We start from the raw sequence: 15,800 nt of genomic DNA, 5'->3' as shown, positions 1-15,800 counted from the left end.
CATTTTTTGGGGGGCCCCCAAGAGAGTGGGGCCCTAAGTTATAGCTTGTTTAGCTTATACGTACACCCGGCACTGATTGAGGGAATTGGGTGATGTGTAGCCTGGGGGAGACCGAGAGATGATATCCAAAAGGCTGTCCCAGGGAAAGGATCAATGGATTCAAATGACAAGATTCCGATTAAACATTGGGAATAACTTTTTGACGGCAAAAGCTGTTTGGCGGTGGAATGGACTCCCTTGGAAGGCGGTGGACTCTCCTTCATTGGGAGGTTTTTAAACAGAGGCTGGGTGGCCACCTGCCAGGGATTCTTGAGCTGTGATTCCTTCATGGCAGGGGGCTGGGCTCCCCAGGGCCCCTTCCAACTCTACAGTTCTGTGTTTCTCTTGGTTTACTTACTCAGAAGCCTGCACACCAATGTAGCTTAATCCTAGATAAATGTGCAGAGGGTTATGGCCAGGGCTGTGTTTAGCAGATGTGTTGCCGGGGTGCAAATATCCACTCAGAGCCCCCCAAATTACCACGGATAGTGAGGGGGGGGGGAGCTGCGCATTGCCAGCCATATAGTTAGCGGGGCGCAGCTTCCACCCTAAGCTTCTGCAGGGATTGCTTTCCTCCCGCGGAGGCTTGGGAGGCAAGCTGCACGTCCAACAGCCATATGGTTGATGGGGAGCAGCTGACGGGTGCGCGGGGAAAGGGGAGGCCGCCGGCAAAGCTGCTCAGCTCCCCCACTCGCTGGGGCGCCCCTGAGAGGTCGGCACCCTGGCTCAATGAACCACTAAGCCGTACGGGAAAGATGGCTCTAGTTATGGCCTAAGCCCAGGAGGTGAAACCTTATGCCTGAGACCAGTCTCTCTGTAACTAGAAAGCCGCTGTGACTGCTCTCATAGCCCCACAAGGAAACATAATGTCTCTGATGTGGGACACATCACTTGCAGGCAGGCTTGATGCACATTGAGGGGCTCGAGGGTGACAAGAGGACTTGAAGAAGTAGCAGCACAAGCTTCTGCTGTGGGATTCAAGTCCACAGCTCCGCTTTCCTTTACTGTAGGCAGCATCAGCAGAAGGGTAGAGGTGCTGGAATGGTTTGCTTCATGTATTTGTTGTTGTCCTCTTTGTCAAACTCGCAAATGTTTGTGTGTAACTCTGGTGGCGTCTGTCTGACATGTCTTTACTTGGTCAGAACAGCTGCTGCTGCCGCCGCCAAACCACCCGCAAAAGTGGAGCCTATACATTTCACATAAGGCTTTTCCTTGCCTTAGCTTTACATGTGCGTAGAAACTGTCACGTTCTCAGAGGGAAGCAGGCCTGCATTATCAGAGCTGGATATCTGGTTCAGTGAGAAGAACAAGGTGCTGTCTCCTATCAGCCTAGCTCAAGGCTGGGTTTTTCCTGCACAAACATTAAGACAGTCTGAGGACTTTCACACTCAAAGTTTTATACCTTTTCATGTGCAGGCTATAGATCAGGCATAGGCAAGCTCGGCCTTCCAGATGTTTTGGGACTACAACTCCCATCATCCCTAGCTGACAGGACCCGTAGTCAGGGATAGGCTATAGATATCAGGCTGGCCCAACTTTTCAGACCAAGTGGTGGCAAGAGTACTTTGAAATGGAACCCATGGGCTGCACACTGCCTTCTTATGTGTGGGGAGGAGGGTGGAGCGGCCATTATTTGACACCCCCCCCAATCCACCCTCATGCTCCCTTCCCAAAGCTGGCTAAGTGAGGCTCTGGGCTTTGGAAGGGAGATGTGAGGATTTGGCAGGGTCCTAGAGTCCTCCTACCTCATTCTCAAAGATGGGAAAGTGCTAACTAGACTTTAGGAAGAAGGGAGGACTCTATGACCCTCTCAGAGCCTCATGCCTCCTGCCCAAAGTCCAGCACCTTGCTTAGCCAACTCTGGGAAGGCAACTCAAGGACTGCAGAGGGTAGGCATGGCATCAAAGGCTGCCAATCACCCTGCTATAGATCAAAGCACATGCAATTTCCTCTGCAACAGCATTGGGTGAAATAACAGCTGAGCTGTGACATTCTTAATGGAGCCGAAGGCTTGTGCAGTAGAAACCACACCCCTAACTACTGGGTGGTATTTTCATCGGAGAAATGTTGGAGGGTATAATCCCCACCGCCCCACAGTTGCTGGTTGAGGAGTTCACTACTGCTGCAGCTTCCTTCCTGGGCAAGCCACCTGTGAGACTCTCCTAAATCGTGTGAGGCACAAGATGGTTCGATGAAGTTGCATATACTACAACCTGTGCACATCCAATGAAGATGAACGTTGGAAGATTCAGGATCGATAAAGTTCTTCTTCACACAACTCATAGTTAAAACTATGGCACTCGCTCCCATAGGAGGCAGTGATGGCCTCAAACCTGGGTGGCTTTAAAACATGGGTAGGCAACCTAAGGCCCGGGGGCCGGATCTGCATTCTAAATCCTGCTCAGCCGCCCAATCACCTTCTAAATCCTGCCCACGGACGGTCCGGGAATCAGTGTGTTTTTACATGAGTAGAATGTGCCCTTTTATTTAAAATGCGTTTCTGGGTTATTTGTGGGGCCTGCCTGGTGTTTTTACATGAATGTGTGCTTTTATTTAAAATGCATCTCTCGGTTATTTGTGCCCCCCCCCCAAAATATAGTCCGGCCCCCCAAAAAGTCTGAGGGACAGTGGACAGGCCCCGTGCTGAAAAGGTTTGCTGACCCCTGGCTTAGGGCATGGGTAAGAAACTAAGGGCTGGGGGGCCAGATCCAGCCTAATCACCTTCTAAATCCTGCCCATGGACGGTCCTGGAATCAGCGTGTTTTTACATGAGTAGAATGTGCCTTTTTATTTAAAATGCATCTCTGGGTTATTTGTGGGGCATAGGAATTCGTTCATTCCCCACCCCCAATATAATCTGCCCCCCCACAAGGTCTGGGACTGGCCCCCTGCTGAAAAAGTTTGCTGACCCCTGCTTTAAAAGGATTAGACAAATTCATGGAGGAGAGGCTGAGGCTTTTGGTGGCTACTAGACATGATGGCTATGCTCTGCCTCCCCAGTTGGAGGTAGCCAAGGCCAGCTCACACATGAGGTAAGGTGAGGCGACTGCCTCAGGTGGCAGGATCCACCAGGCAGTAAATCCCAATCTTTCTCCTACCCCAGCTCTGTTCCTGGAGTAAATCTTCCCTTGTGGGGAGGAAGGCACCATTTTGGAGTCTGCTTCAGGTGCCAAAATGTCTGGTTAGCTATGCTTCTCAATACCAACTGCTGGAAACCGCAGGAGGGGAAAGAGCTCTTGTGCTTGGGTCCTGCTTAAGGGATGCTGGATAGCAGGCTCTGCTGGTGTTCTTACACCCAATGAGCTTTGACCACATGGACCATCACTAAGAGCAAGTGAAGGCAACTGACAGTGAGTGATAGGAAGAGGAATGTAAACTTGCTGGCAAATATTTTTTTAAGGTGCGCTGAAACTTCGTTGGGGAGAGATGAAATTTCAGCCCGGCTGAAAACATTTGTGAGGAAATGGTGGATAGTTTTCGAGTTAGCTCTTGGTTTCGTCCCCCTTGGCATTTGCAGAAAATCAACAAGTTTATACGGACACATCCTTTGCATTTAAGCTGTCGGAAAAACTCTTATGAGCAAGAAGAAGCACACAGCAAGATGAGGACGTTTGAATCAGATAGTTTTTAATAAAGCATACAAGTTCCCAGCGCTAACATTTCTTCATAAAAGACTTAATGCAACCAGAATGGGAATATATATATATATATATATACTCCAGCCTCCAAACAGTTTATCATATCAGAGAGGTATATCCAACACTGTTGAGTTCTGACTGTATCAAGAGGAGTTTGGAGTCAAAGCCTTGGTCTCATGACTCATAACTGCACACAGAGACAATTCCAGATTAGCAGCAGCAGAAGGGTGCGACCCTCTCAAAGGACCTCCTCAAGCTGCCAGGACATTAAAGACAATTAGAGCTGCCTTTTAGAATGAGTCACAATTCTCTTTTATTATCTGCACACGGATTTCCCTCTTCCAATTTGCAATTTCACCTCTGGGGCCAGGTGTTTCGATCCAATTACCACTGGGCCTTCCTTTACTAGAAATAATCCCTTTTTTAAAAAAACGAAAGAAAGAAATAGCTACTGGGAGACTGGCTCTCTGATATCACAGCTGACTAGTGTTACAAAGGTAAAAATGTTCCCAGTGTACACACAGAGACAGGAAAGAACAAAACGGCCGCCATTCTAATCGGCTGCAGTCGTTGTAGCATCATGACAGGCCAAGTCCAGATGCAGGGATGGCTCCAACAGCAGAGACACACAAGGTATCCTTGTGTCAAAAACACTTATGGAAGGAAATGTCACTACACCCAAGACACACATCTAAAAACCACCAAACATAGGAAAGGAGGAAGGCGGGGAAACCTTTGCAGCATGCGAGTTCTTTGGTGGGAGCTGAATCCATGGAAATCTGTGTGTTCCTTCAGTGTGGTTGATCTCATAGCCCTGTGGCTTTAACGCTGATCCCAAACATGAGGCAGCGACCCACAAGCCCAACTGTGATGGGGGTGTGGGCAGGGGTGGTGGTGGAGAAGAGGTGGGAAAGGGAGAAGGGAACCTCAGGAGGAAAACCAGTGTTCTTGGGAGCTAAACCTCTCCCTTTTCTGCCTCAGTCAGCCAACATGAACCCGGTTTAAACTGGGAGCAGTTCCACAAAGGAGAGAAGAAAGACAACCAGATCTCTCTCTCTCTCTCTCGGATTGAAAGCCATAATCTTTTAGCGGTAAACTGTACTGGGCTGAAATCCTTCGGGCACCTGAGACATAAAATCCCAAGGGGATCCTGTCCAACCCCAGAATGGAACAGGAAAATTAAACTTTCTGCTCTTCAATAGGGCCCACCCACCAGCCACCCCACAGACAAAGCTGCCACAGTGCCAGGAAGCAGATCCCAACTCAAAGCTTAACCAGAGAAGCAAGACCTACACAGGGAGTAACACTGTGCAGAACTGGAAGGGCAACACTAGGGAGGTTTTAATGAACCACCTGAAACTATCTGAACCACCTGAAAGGTGCTCAGATGATTTGCATGAGGGAAAAGTGGAGCTCAATGGCTCCACATCCGCTGACCAAGACCCATGAAACACATTCCTAGCTGCACTGATTTGACTGGGAGGTGCAACTCCTATGTAAGCCCTGCTGGAATCAAGTGATATGGCATCACATCTAAGCAGACGATCGCCCAGACGCAATTGCTGCTGTGTAGTTCTGCAGTGTTGCAGAAGAACACCAGCTTCATGACAGTGTCATTAAGCTTCACTCAGATTACTCTACTGAATAGTTTATTAAGATTGTCTAAATCTACTAAGCAACCTTATAAAACAGAGAGGGGAAACCACCCAGGCTTTTGCTATGCCAGGGCTGTAGGGCAAACTTTCAGCTGAAGGTCTCTCTCTGTGGGATGCGCAACACTTGGTGAGCCAGGAAGACGTGCACAAGAACAGGTGGGGCCAGGAATCACCACTCAGCCCCTTCGTGCAAGTCACAGTCTCGCAGCTCTGCTTTCTCCAACCTGGTGCCCTCCAGATGTTTTGCACCACAACTCCCATCAGTCCCAGCTAGCGTGACCATATGATGCCGGGGTTCATGGGTGGTTGTAATCCAAAGCACTGGGGGTGGAGAAAATGAGGGTGGGAAGCAAACCCACATGGTCAGCAGGAACGTGACCCCAACATTTCAAGTTGACTCACCTAGGAATGTGAGCACATATGAGGGGGAAGCTAGTTTTTAAATGGCTAAGTGCCCCTTACTTTCCAGAGAATGAAGTGCATTCTCACATAGGTGAGGAGAAGAGAGGAACTACCCCATCCATGGAGCTTCTTATGAGGGCTAGAGCCTAACTGTGCTTTGGTCTTTGGCCGTGACTTACAACTCTGCTGAAGTACCGTCTTGTTCAACAAGGATAGGGAAACAACTAAGCAAAATGCATTCCTTCAAAAACTATTTGTGGAGTGACGTAGGGTTTTCGTAACAGTTTAAAAGCACCCGACTAATACTGGCAGCAGTTTTGGGACTGACTGTAACAAGTGCCTTGACTTCCTTCAGGAGGAGCAGAATTAGAACTGGAAATACTATTTGTCATTGGTCAAATGCCACTGACTTCAACAGCAATCTAATTAGCTCCAGCTTCTGTTTATTCCTACTGAATATGCATCCCCCTGAATCAAGGAGAGTTCATCGCTGAGCTGCCGGATGCCATCAACAGAGTACGGGCTACACTCTATCTTGGAATTTTACACTGGAATCTATAACACTGCAAGGATGAAATCTTCTGCATTTCTTAATTTCCTCATTCTAGCACCTAAGTTCTCTTCTCCAATACACACACACAAAAATAAGTTAAACTTCCAATGTATGGGTTAGCGAACACTTCACAGAGAAACAGAGCATGGCTTCCTAAAGGTGTCTTCTTGATTTGATTTATATATTTTTAAAAAAACCTGCGAAGACACAGCAGATAAGTAATCATCTAGGTTTGTTTGTTTGTTTGTTTGTTTGTTTAAAAAGGCAAGCTCAAAATGATGTTTGCTCGGTCGCCTATGTTTTGAACAATGGAGGCACAAAAGTCTGTGTGAGCACATTTCCCAAGAATTATTTCCCCCACCTCACAGCAGGGTATTAAGCAGCATCAAATTCCTCTTTGCTTCTCCCTGCAAGCCATTATCAATTGCACAAGTACTACAGCAAAAGATGTGAAAAACCAATCAGACAACAAGAAACATAGGCACGCCAGCATCTGCTTAAAGGGTAGAGGTAGGTGCAGCATGAAGATTGACTTTTCAGCAAGGACTCACAGCAAATGCAGCGCTTGAGTTCACAAGAAGAGTATCCAGAGTCCAAGCTTTTTGGTAAACTGTGTCCTGCCTCTACAGCAAGACGGATGGGCCATGAAAACTTGCAGGAAGGACTTTTTGCACAATGACAGAGGTACATCCAAACTAGCCTAAAGATGCTGGGATAGTCCAAGTGAATGTATTCAAGATGCAGGGCCACACAGCCCAAACAGGAGCAGGCTGCTCTCGTGAAGCGCTGAGCAAGCGTGTGATTCCCTTGGGGCAGATCTTCTGCTTTAACAGTCTACATCGCTTCCTCTGCCAGTCGGTTGGACTCTTGACTGAAAGAACCTTTTCGTGATCATTATCAGACTGGAACGTCCTCAAAGGTGCAAGGACTCCCAGCTGGCAGTAAGGAGCAAGGAAACAGATTCACAAGTTGCATGTCAAAAAACAGTTAAGGCCTTCACATCTGTCTCCTAAACTTTTAAAAAGCCTGCCTCAAGCCACCACCCTACCAAATGTCCCCATTTGGAGTAACAAAGTGCTATAGAATTCATTTGAAAGTACCAAAAGAATAGGAAAGATCTTGAGTCATTAAGGACCCTTTCGGAGTCTGAGGACTTTCAAGCAGGTCCTTAACCATAAAATACAGTCCCACCAAGAGCAACTAAGGTTCCCCACCCCACCCCTCCTAACCAAACAGTTAACACATAAGCAGAGGATAAAATCTTTGGAGTGGGGGAGACCAGCCAGCTAGCCATGCTCATGATTCATAGCTGGGATTTGCCCAATATATTTAGGTGCCTGAGACAGGAAATTCAAAGGCCACCCTCTTCTCCAATGGACACAAAGCACCATCTGCCGGAAAGCTCTCCTGTGCCAGCCCCATTCAAAGCGACGGAGACTGCACAAGAAGGTCCTCATGCATTTCAATGGAAAGGTTGCCATGAAGAACTGCCTGGTGAAGTGTGTCCCCTGGGCCAGGTCCATCTTAGAACCACCTCCAAATTGTCATCACTTGACTTTAGGGCAGGGCTGCCTCTGACAATTGGCAGGCAAGGCCCTTTCAGACAGGGGGCACTTAAAGATTCCTTTGTAAGAATGTGAGGTAAAAGAGGTGGCAGGGTAATTCCGAACGTCTGTGTCTGGCCACAGGATGTGAGGACACCTTTCCCTTAAAGGCACAGTTCAACAAAATTGACTACCGTTAAGTCAACTTGCCATTACATTTCAATAGTTCACAAGGATTTCTCTCACAAGTGATGCATCAGCTTCTTGGATTGTCTGTTAAAAACCACAAGATTGTCCTTCATAAAACAGCAGGTAGTGAAGACTCACAAAAGTTACCATTCAATCGTTGGACCTTGAATGTAGAATCAGATTTTAAGCCATCAAGAACTGTCACAGCGTCACTGAGGTCAGCGGAATTAACATTAACACTTTCCACACCACTCTACGGCCATCTTTGTCACAACATCCCTTCTTTATTTTCAAGCCTGCTGGAGATTCAAAGCATTGCGCCCCGCCCCCCCAAGAGACAGAAAACAAAGCAAGGGATGTTTGAGCACTGTCAGCTCCAGGTGCGCCAGAAAAGTAACTGCACTGGAAGTTCTTGTTGATTAGCTCATGTGTGTTTAGAACCCAACCCATCAATGCGCTGGAGTCCTGCTCACTCATTGTCATTCCTGCCCCCAGTTTATAGAAAGTGCATGAGAGGTGGCTGCACCGCCCTCATTGTCAGCAAACCCATGGGGCCCATCCGCAACAGGGGTGCACAATTGGTGCAACCTCTGAAAAGGGAGTGCATGCTGTATGTGGAAGTGTTGAGGGCCAGACTAGGGAGCTGCTTTCCTCTCTATGCGCAGAAGAGGAGCCCGGGGGATGCTCCTCAGGGGTGGCATCTGGGTATAGATCTGTTTCACTGACAGAAAACTGGCTTTGCAAACTAGGCATGGCAGGTGGGAAAGTCAAGCCCTCCCTTTGGGAACATGCAAAAGCCAACTCCGTTTCCCACGCTTTCTGCATTTCACTTACCATTTCCACAGAGGGTATAACTTGGTCCACAACGGTCAGAACAGAGTCACTGTCACTTAGAACCAATAGGGTTTAAGACACCCAGACATTAATTGCCTTTTGTGGGGAGGGCTTAAACACACATTGCAGAACAAGACTTCTGTTACAAACTGACAGTTACGGGTTTTAAGGGAAGATTCATTAGTAGCAACTAAAATAAAAGTGTGCTTATCCTTCTCTCTTGCTTAGAAAAATTAAATAATGTCCCACCCAGCTAGCATTTCTGAAACATTCTTGGTGTGCTGTTGATATGTTCTGTAATCCTTAATGGGTGCTACTATCAAGAGGTAATCAGTTCTGTCCCATGTGTTCCCTGGCTTAAATAATTACCCAAAACCAAACAAAAACAAAAGACCCACTGGGAGGGAACTTGGAGTGTGAGGAGAGAAAGAGCATCTAAAAAGCAAGTGATAAACCTTACAGGCTGGAAGTCGTTCACAGCCTGAAACCAGCTTCATATGATTCAGGTGAGTATCACAGCGACTGTAGTTTCGACATTCTAGGTACGTACGGAGTGAATTTTGCCCAAAAGGCTTGTAGGCTCTGGATAACGCATTCAAAGCCTTGCCTCCTCCTTCTGTCACAACGGAAACCATTTAGGGTTTCTGCTTTCCCAGTTTAGAAGGAAAGGGGGCTGACGAGAATGGGTCAGAGCTGGGCAGCTCTTTAGTCCTGGAAGAAAGAGAGGCGATAGAAACGGACCCCGCTATGGCTTGCTTGTTGGTCTGAGACACCACTTTGTAAGCTGCGATGGGCTGGGCGCCGACACTCTGGTCCCCTTCTGGGCTGTAGTGACGGGAATACTTTGCCAATGACTGTGGACGGAAAGGCTGGTTGGCCTTCAAACCCAAGAGGACGTCTTGGGGGAGTGTGTGCGCTTGGAGCGTGTCGTTGGGGATGCTGCCCAGCTCTTGAGATGCATCTTTGGGAGGATCTGGGCCTTCGCTTGCTCTGGCAGAATGAGGGAGAGCACTGGATGGCTGGGGCAGCGAGGCCACAGAATACTGACCTTGCGAGAGAGGAGAGCCATGCAGCCCTGTATCTAGGTTCTGGAAGGAAGTGTACTGGGGAGCTCCAGCAGAGCCCAAGAACCCCGCCGAGACAGGAGATTCCTTTGCCCCGCTGTGCAGCATAAACTCTTCCTGGCTCTTCTTTTTCGTGAAGGGAGCCCGCAGGAACACGTCGCCCTCATCCTGCTGCTTCGCCAGCCCGTGGCCCTTAGAGACAAAGGGCGCTTTGGCGAAGATGTCCAGGTCGTCGTGAAGAGTCATGGAGCTTTGGAATGGAGCTGTGGCAAAGACGTCTCTCTCGTCCGAAGCTCCTCCGGGGGGTTGTTGGAAAGCATCAAGCTGCACCCCCATGCTCTGGGGAACTTGCAGATTAAGGTCTTCTTGGGGAATGCTACCCCTTTCCAGATGCTGAGGGTTCAGTTTATCAGCTTCCTCTTCCTCTTCGGAATCCATCAGGAGAGGCCTGGACCCACTGCAGTCCAAGATGTCCCCCTCATGGTCCGTCCCTTCCCCTTCACTGCTGTGGAAAGAGCTGTTGCTGGAAGGACCATCCCTCGAGAAGTACTCCGATTCTTCTCCGTGTTCCGTGCTCCGTGATCTTCCATCCAGCATCTCAGGCTGCCGTTTCTTCACCGGGAAGCAGCCAACAGCAGACACTCCAGGGCCATGCTCAGTGCTGACCACAAAATAGATGGTTGGCTCCCCCTGCAGACCTACAACGCATAAAACAAGAGAGTTAACCTGCCGATCTTAGGATTCTCTTGGCAGAACTAAGGCACAGATGTGTTATGATGTTGATCCAAAATCAGCAGCACAAATGTGGGGGTGGGGAATGGAGGGAGGGAGAAATACATTTGAAATAATAAATAAATATATGCAAAGATGAAGCCGAGTAAATTACAGCACATAGACTGGAACACGACTCTATGTCCTCTCACATTTCAGGACTCCACAAAAAATGTGTGTTGGAAAAAGATGGAGGATGTTATAAATACACAGACATTCAAACCTCGGGATATGACTGGAGTGGGTGGCGAGTGGGATGGCAGACACAGAAATCTGCACAGCTGAGGGTCACTAGCACACAACCATCGCTTTTGGTTTTGTGTTTATAAATTTGAAACAAGGAAGACAAGGCGGCAGTGGTGAGTGAAGGAACTAGAATAGTGTGGTCAGATTCTGCTAAGTGTTGAGAAACTAAGTGTGGGGTTGAACAGGGTGCACAATTAGCTGGCGAGAGAGTTTTCAGCACTCTGTCTCCCTGCCTGTTGCCCCCCCAATGGCCAACAATCCCCACTGGTTCTCTCCCACATTATGCAGCAACAAATTGTTGTTGCTGAGTGTGGTAGTGGGGAGGTGGGAATCCAAACCATATGAGCAAAAGAAAACATTTGTATTTGCTGCCTTGGAATGAATCCAATCTGAGGTGTTCTTTTCCTCTGAGTTTTAGTATTTAGCAGGGAGGTGACAGTGTTTTGGATTTTTAATTTTGCGAGCAACCCTAAAGAATGGCCACCAATCCTAGTGGATTCCAGGACATGAAGACACTCCTGAGAGGTCAGTTCTCCAGCTACTCAAATTCTCTGCTAATCTTTTGCTGGCAAAGGAGGATAAAACAGGCTGGGGATTTCGGCTTGCCCACTTGCTCAAAGAGCAATGGCTGCTAATCACAGGTGGTGGCCATTCTATTTACACCCTAGCTTGGTAGATGCAGTGGCGTAGCGTGGGGGGTGCAGGGGGGGCCGGCCGCACCGGGTGCAACATCTGGGGGTTAGGGTTAGGGGGCGCAAATCCACGGGTTAGGGGGCGCAAATTACTTGCCTTGCCCCGGGTGCTGACAACCCACGCTACGCCACTGGGTAGTTGTAAAGATTATGGCAGCCTTCCTGAACCTGCTACCCTCCGGATGTTCATTTCCTATCAGCTCCACAGCCAACATGGCTGCATGATGGCTAATGGGGGTTGTGGCGCAAAACATCTGGCTGGGGAAGGCTGGAATGGGGCATGAACCACTGCAATGTTGGCTCAATCCAGTCCAAAGCCATATTAACTAGTAGAAGTTTAATGCCTGGTTAAGTAGAAGAATGAAGGGGAAATGGAAGGACTTTCTCTTATTACCTCACTGGAGGAATCCATATTTATTTTCCCAGGCCAGATGGATCACACAAACAGTCATCAGAACACAAGATAGCTTACCTTCCAAGAAATAGTAGCAGGTTATCATGGCATAGGACTCATGTTAGCAAGAGGACAGGAAAAAGGCACATGAAAACTAAACCGTTGAGAACCAAATCCCCAAAGCGTTCGCATTTGGTATCATCCATTTTAAAATAACGGAACAGGATTTTGGGCCTCACTCCCTTTTAGAAGGGCGGGGAACAGGGACCAAATCCTGTGTGGTCTATAGGGCAAAGCGCAGATCACAGCCCCCCTGGGGACACAGGCTATGCTCTGCCAGTTTTGGGGATTCTGGACTAGCAGACCTTGTTCTTATCTAGCCAGGCCCTTCACACATCCTTAAGCAAGGCTGTGTCCTCAAGACCACTGAGCACAGGTGGACGATGCCTCCAGTTTGAAGAGATCCTGGAGCATTAATTCTTGCTTTGCAAACCTAACTTAGATTGACTAGGGCTGTCCTTGTTGTGCTGCTGTTTTTTAATTAAAAAAAGAGGGAGAAAGTAGTTCATTCTTTGGAGGGGGGGAATTCCAATGGAGGGCACCTGCTTTTCAGGACACTGGAGCTAGTTTTCCCCCCTCAATAATCAAAGACAGTACTTCAAAGATAAGCATCAAAATGATTGTTTATTGAGAGACCATCAGCTTTGATACATTACACTGTAAGTGCATGGCCACCATAGGCAAGAAATGGGAGGCAATGTAACATGCTGTACAGAAAGCCTATTGAAGCCAATATGCAGCGTTCCGTTAACAGGACTCCCTCTTTTATATTTTAAATCATTCCCACTGCAGTAACAAAAAAGCACCCTAGGGGAAAAACCCCAATCTGAAACACAACCACTCTGAACGTTGGGTGTGTAATATGCATTTTTTTCCAAGAGGTTCAGGTATCCCCCTCCCCAAAAGAAAGCTATGAGCTTTGCAACTGTCCACCACCACAAAAAAAGCTGAAGGGGAAAGGAAGAAGAGAGCATATGAGAAATAGTGGATTGGGTCACGGCTTCAGCTGGCTATCATCAGCAGTTGCTCTGGCTATAACCAACTGAGATGCAGGTTCAGCTAGGAACTAAGGGCGCCATTTGAATTTAAAAAGCAAGAACAGGCCCTTTAAAATTCTCTCTTTCGGAGGGGCTGTGTGTGTATCTGCATTAAATACTAGCTTGTCATATTTGCCAGGATACAAATAAAGCCAGCGGCAGGCTTCCTTCGACTTTCAGGCTCACTAATTCCACTAGAAAGACATTCCCCCGTGTTCCAGGTCAGCAGCAGGCATTGCTTCCAAGCCTAGTGGATGTGCTAACTAGGAAAGTCACTTTAAAGCTATGAAAGGTGGGTGGGTGTGTGTGTGTGTGTGGTGGGAAGAGAAATATGTCTGGGTTCTCTCTCTTTCATTCCAGAGCAAGGAGCTCTAAAACAGAAATCAAACTACATTTCATTTTCACCAGCCTCATAAAAAAAAAAAAACATTGGCTTTTATATAGTGCTTTAAGAGCATTATCAATTGCTTGACATATGTTAGCTCAGTCCTTCTTACCCTTTATTACCCCCATATTGCAGAAGGGAAAACACCTTGGGCCAAGGCTACTTTCCACCACTGTGCCATACAGCTCTCCCACATGCTTGGCAGAGGATGCCCTTCACTCCGCCAACCATCTAAAGCAGCAGTTGACACAAGTGCCCCATATGAAGATCTGATCTGCACAATCCCCCTGCATAAAATCCCCATTGCCCACCCATTGCCTAGTTCAGTAGGCCCCATTTTGGTTCAGTTCAGTACTTGCACAATTGCATTTCATCTATTCTATACAATTAGACTCTGCAATGATATATGTACTTGCATATAGCCATAATATATTGTTTTTCAACTATGCAATGGTAGAAGGATTAAACAAACACAAAATGCAGTTCAAAAAGAAAAGAGTGCACAAATCGGTCTGCAGCATACCTAGGCCTCCTGCACATACAGCAACCATACTATGAGGACCAGGGAGAGAAATCTTCACCATACAAATCGGAATGGCGACCTGCTCAGTGCTGGGATCAAGCATTTGAAGAACTTGGCAATAAATTTTCTTCTTCAGCAATTGCAGAAAGGATTTTGCTTTACTGCACTTCAGAGACCTGGGTAAGTTTCAAACCAACAATGGCAGCCCTGCAACTAGTCAGCTGCCTCTTGAGACTTTGAAACCAGAAGGAGAAGCCCAGTGAGGATGCGGAACATCTTGCAAAATTGCATATTAAGAACCTCATTGCCTGGGAACCCAAGTTCACGCTGCTTTGTGTTCCTTGGCAGAAAGGCTGACTAACTATGTGATGGGCCAAGGCTTTCTAAATTCCCTGCAAATGCCTCCCACACAAGTTCATGGGACTTAATGGGAACTGTGCAGGAACACAATGCATTCTGAGGAACGGATTCCCCATGGTCTTCATCCAATCTAGATTGCATAGCTCAGTAACAACATAAAACCTCCTATACATCTGCCTATAGTCCATGGGAGAATAAAGAGCACTGTCCAGTTAATTGTAAGATAATCAAAACAATAATGTGTCCGGAATACATTTGGTACTGCAGGATGCAGAAGACTGATGGGTGAGCCACTGAGATGTTCACCACCCGCCACCCACCTCTTGCATAGATGAGACCCTCTTGAAGGGCAAGACCAAGACAACGGGATGAGCAACTAGGCCCAGTGTGCTGAAAGGAGGATCCAGAAACCAAGAGAGGAGGAGGAGTTTTGGATTTCATATCCCGCTTTATCACTACCCGAAGGAGTCTCAAAGTGGCTAACATTCTCCTTTCCCTTCCTCCCCCACAACAAACACTCTGTGAGGTAAGTGGGGCTGAGAGACTTCAGAGAAGTGTGACTGGCCCAAGGTCACCCAACAGCTGCATGTGGAGGAGCGGGGAATCGAACCCGGTTCACCAGATTACGAGACTACTGCTCTTAACCACTACACCACACTGGCTTTTTACAGACAAGACGAGAAAGGGCAGAAAGCTAAGAGACGGTTTAAAGGTCTGTCTAGAATACTGACCCATTTCTGTGATACCCAGCTTGAATTTTTGTGATGGTTCCAGCACAGCATTTCTAGCCAGCAGGTATGATTGGTAAGAAGTAGTTATGGGACTCAGGCTGCAATCCTATACAGCAGCCTTCCCTAACATAGCACTCACCAGATGTTTTGGAGTACAGCAACATACAGCTGTGTGGGATGGGAATGATGGGAGTTGGAGCTCAAAACATCTGGAAGGCACCAGGTTGGAGAAAGCTGCTGCAGACAACATACTGGTGAGCATTCTGAGAATATGTCTGAGTCCGCCCTGTAATTCAGAGGCACAGAACCATTTTCAGCCCAAGGACCAAGTTGCCTTGTGGGCAGTTTTCTGGGGTGTGGAGAGACATAAACAAGAATGGGCAGGGAAACAGAAGTGCCTCTTGACTTTGTTCAACAAGGTACACACACATACACAGAGGTTTCTGCACACTCACAACCCTCCATCCAGGCAAGGGAGAGGCATTACCCCAGTTCAAGGGTGTGTTTGAGCCAGGCAACAGCGCAAAGCAGGGCTGAAGAACGGGGGGCCTGGTCTAGTCCCAAGGACCAAGTAGAAGGGCTTTGAGGGCCCCACCCCTGCTGTAATTACTAGATCCTATTATTAGAGTACACTAAATTTAATATTAACACAGAACAAAAAACTGATTCCTACCCATACAGGC

At 47.7% G+C, this 15,800-nt stretch overlaps 2 protein-coding genes across 9 annotated transcripts in view; one reads left to right on the top strand and one right to left on the bottom strand.

Moving 5' to 3' along the window:
• ANTXR1 (ANTXR cell adhesion molecule 1) overlaps positions 1-15,800 on the top strand; it is a 268,335-nt gene that overhangs the window by 198,625 nt on the left and 53,910 nt on the right. The gene's annotated exons all lie outside the window — the stretch shown is intronic.
• The window catches only part of AAK1 (AP2 associated kinase 1), a 111,426-nt gene continuing 99,274 nt past the window's right edge, over positions 3,649-15,800 (bottom strand). For all 8 annotated transcript variants that reach the window (XM_083753151.1, XM_083753150.1, XM_083753154.1 and 5 more), the window contains one exon: positions 3,649-10,616. In XM_083753151.1, coding sequence (XP_083609277.1) covers positions 9,490-10,616 — 1,127 coding nt within the window. In that variant the 3' untranslated portion in view covers positions 3,649-9,489. The remainder of the gene's footprint in view (positions 10,617-15,800) is intronic.

The sequence above is a fragment of the Podarcis gaigeae genome (genome assembly GCF_964106915.1).
Source record: "Podarcis gaigeae genome assembly, chromosome: 8".
NCBI lineage: Eukaryota > Metazoa > Chordata > Lepidosauria > Squamata > Lacertidae > Podarcis > Podarcis gaigeae.
Note: the sequence above shows the minus strand (reverse complement) of the source record. Positions and strands in the feature narration are given on the sequence as shown.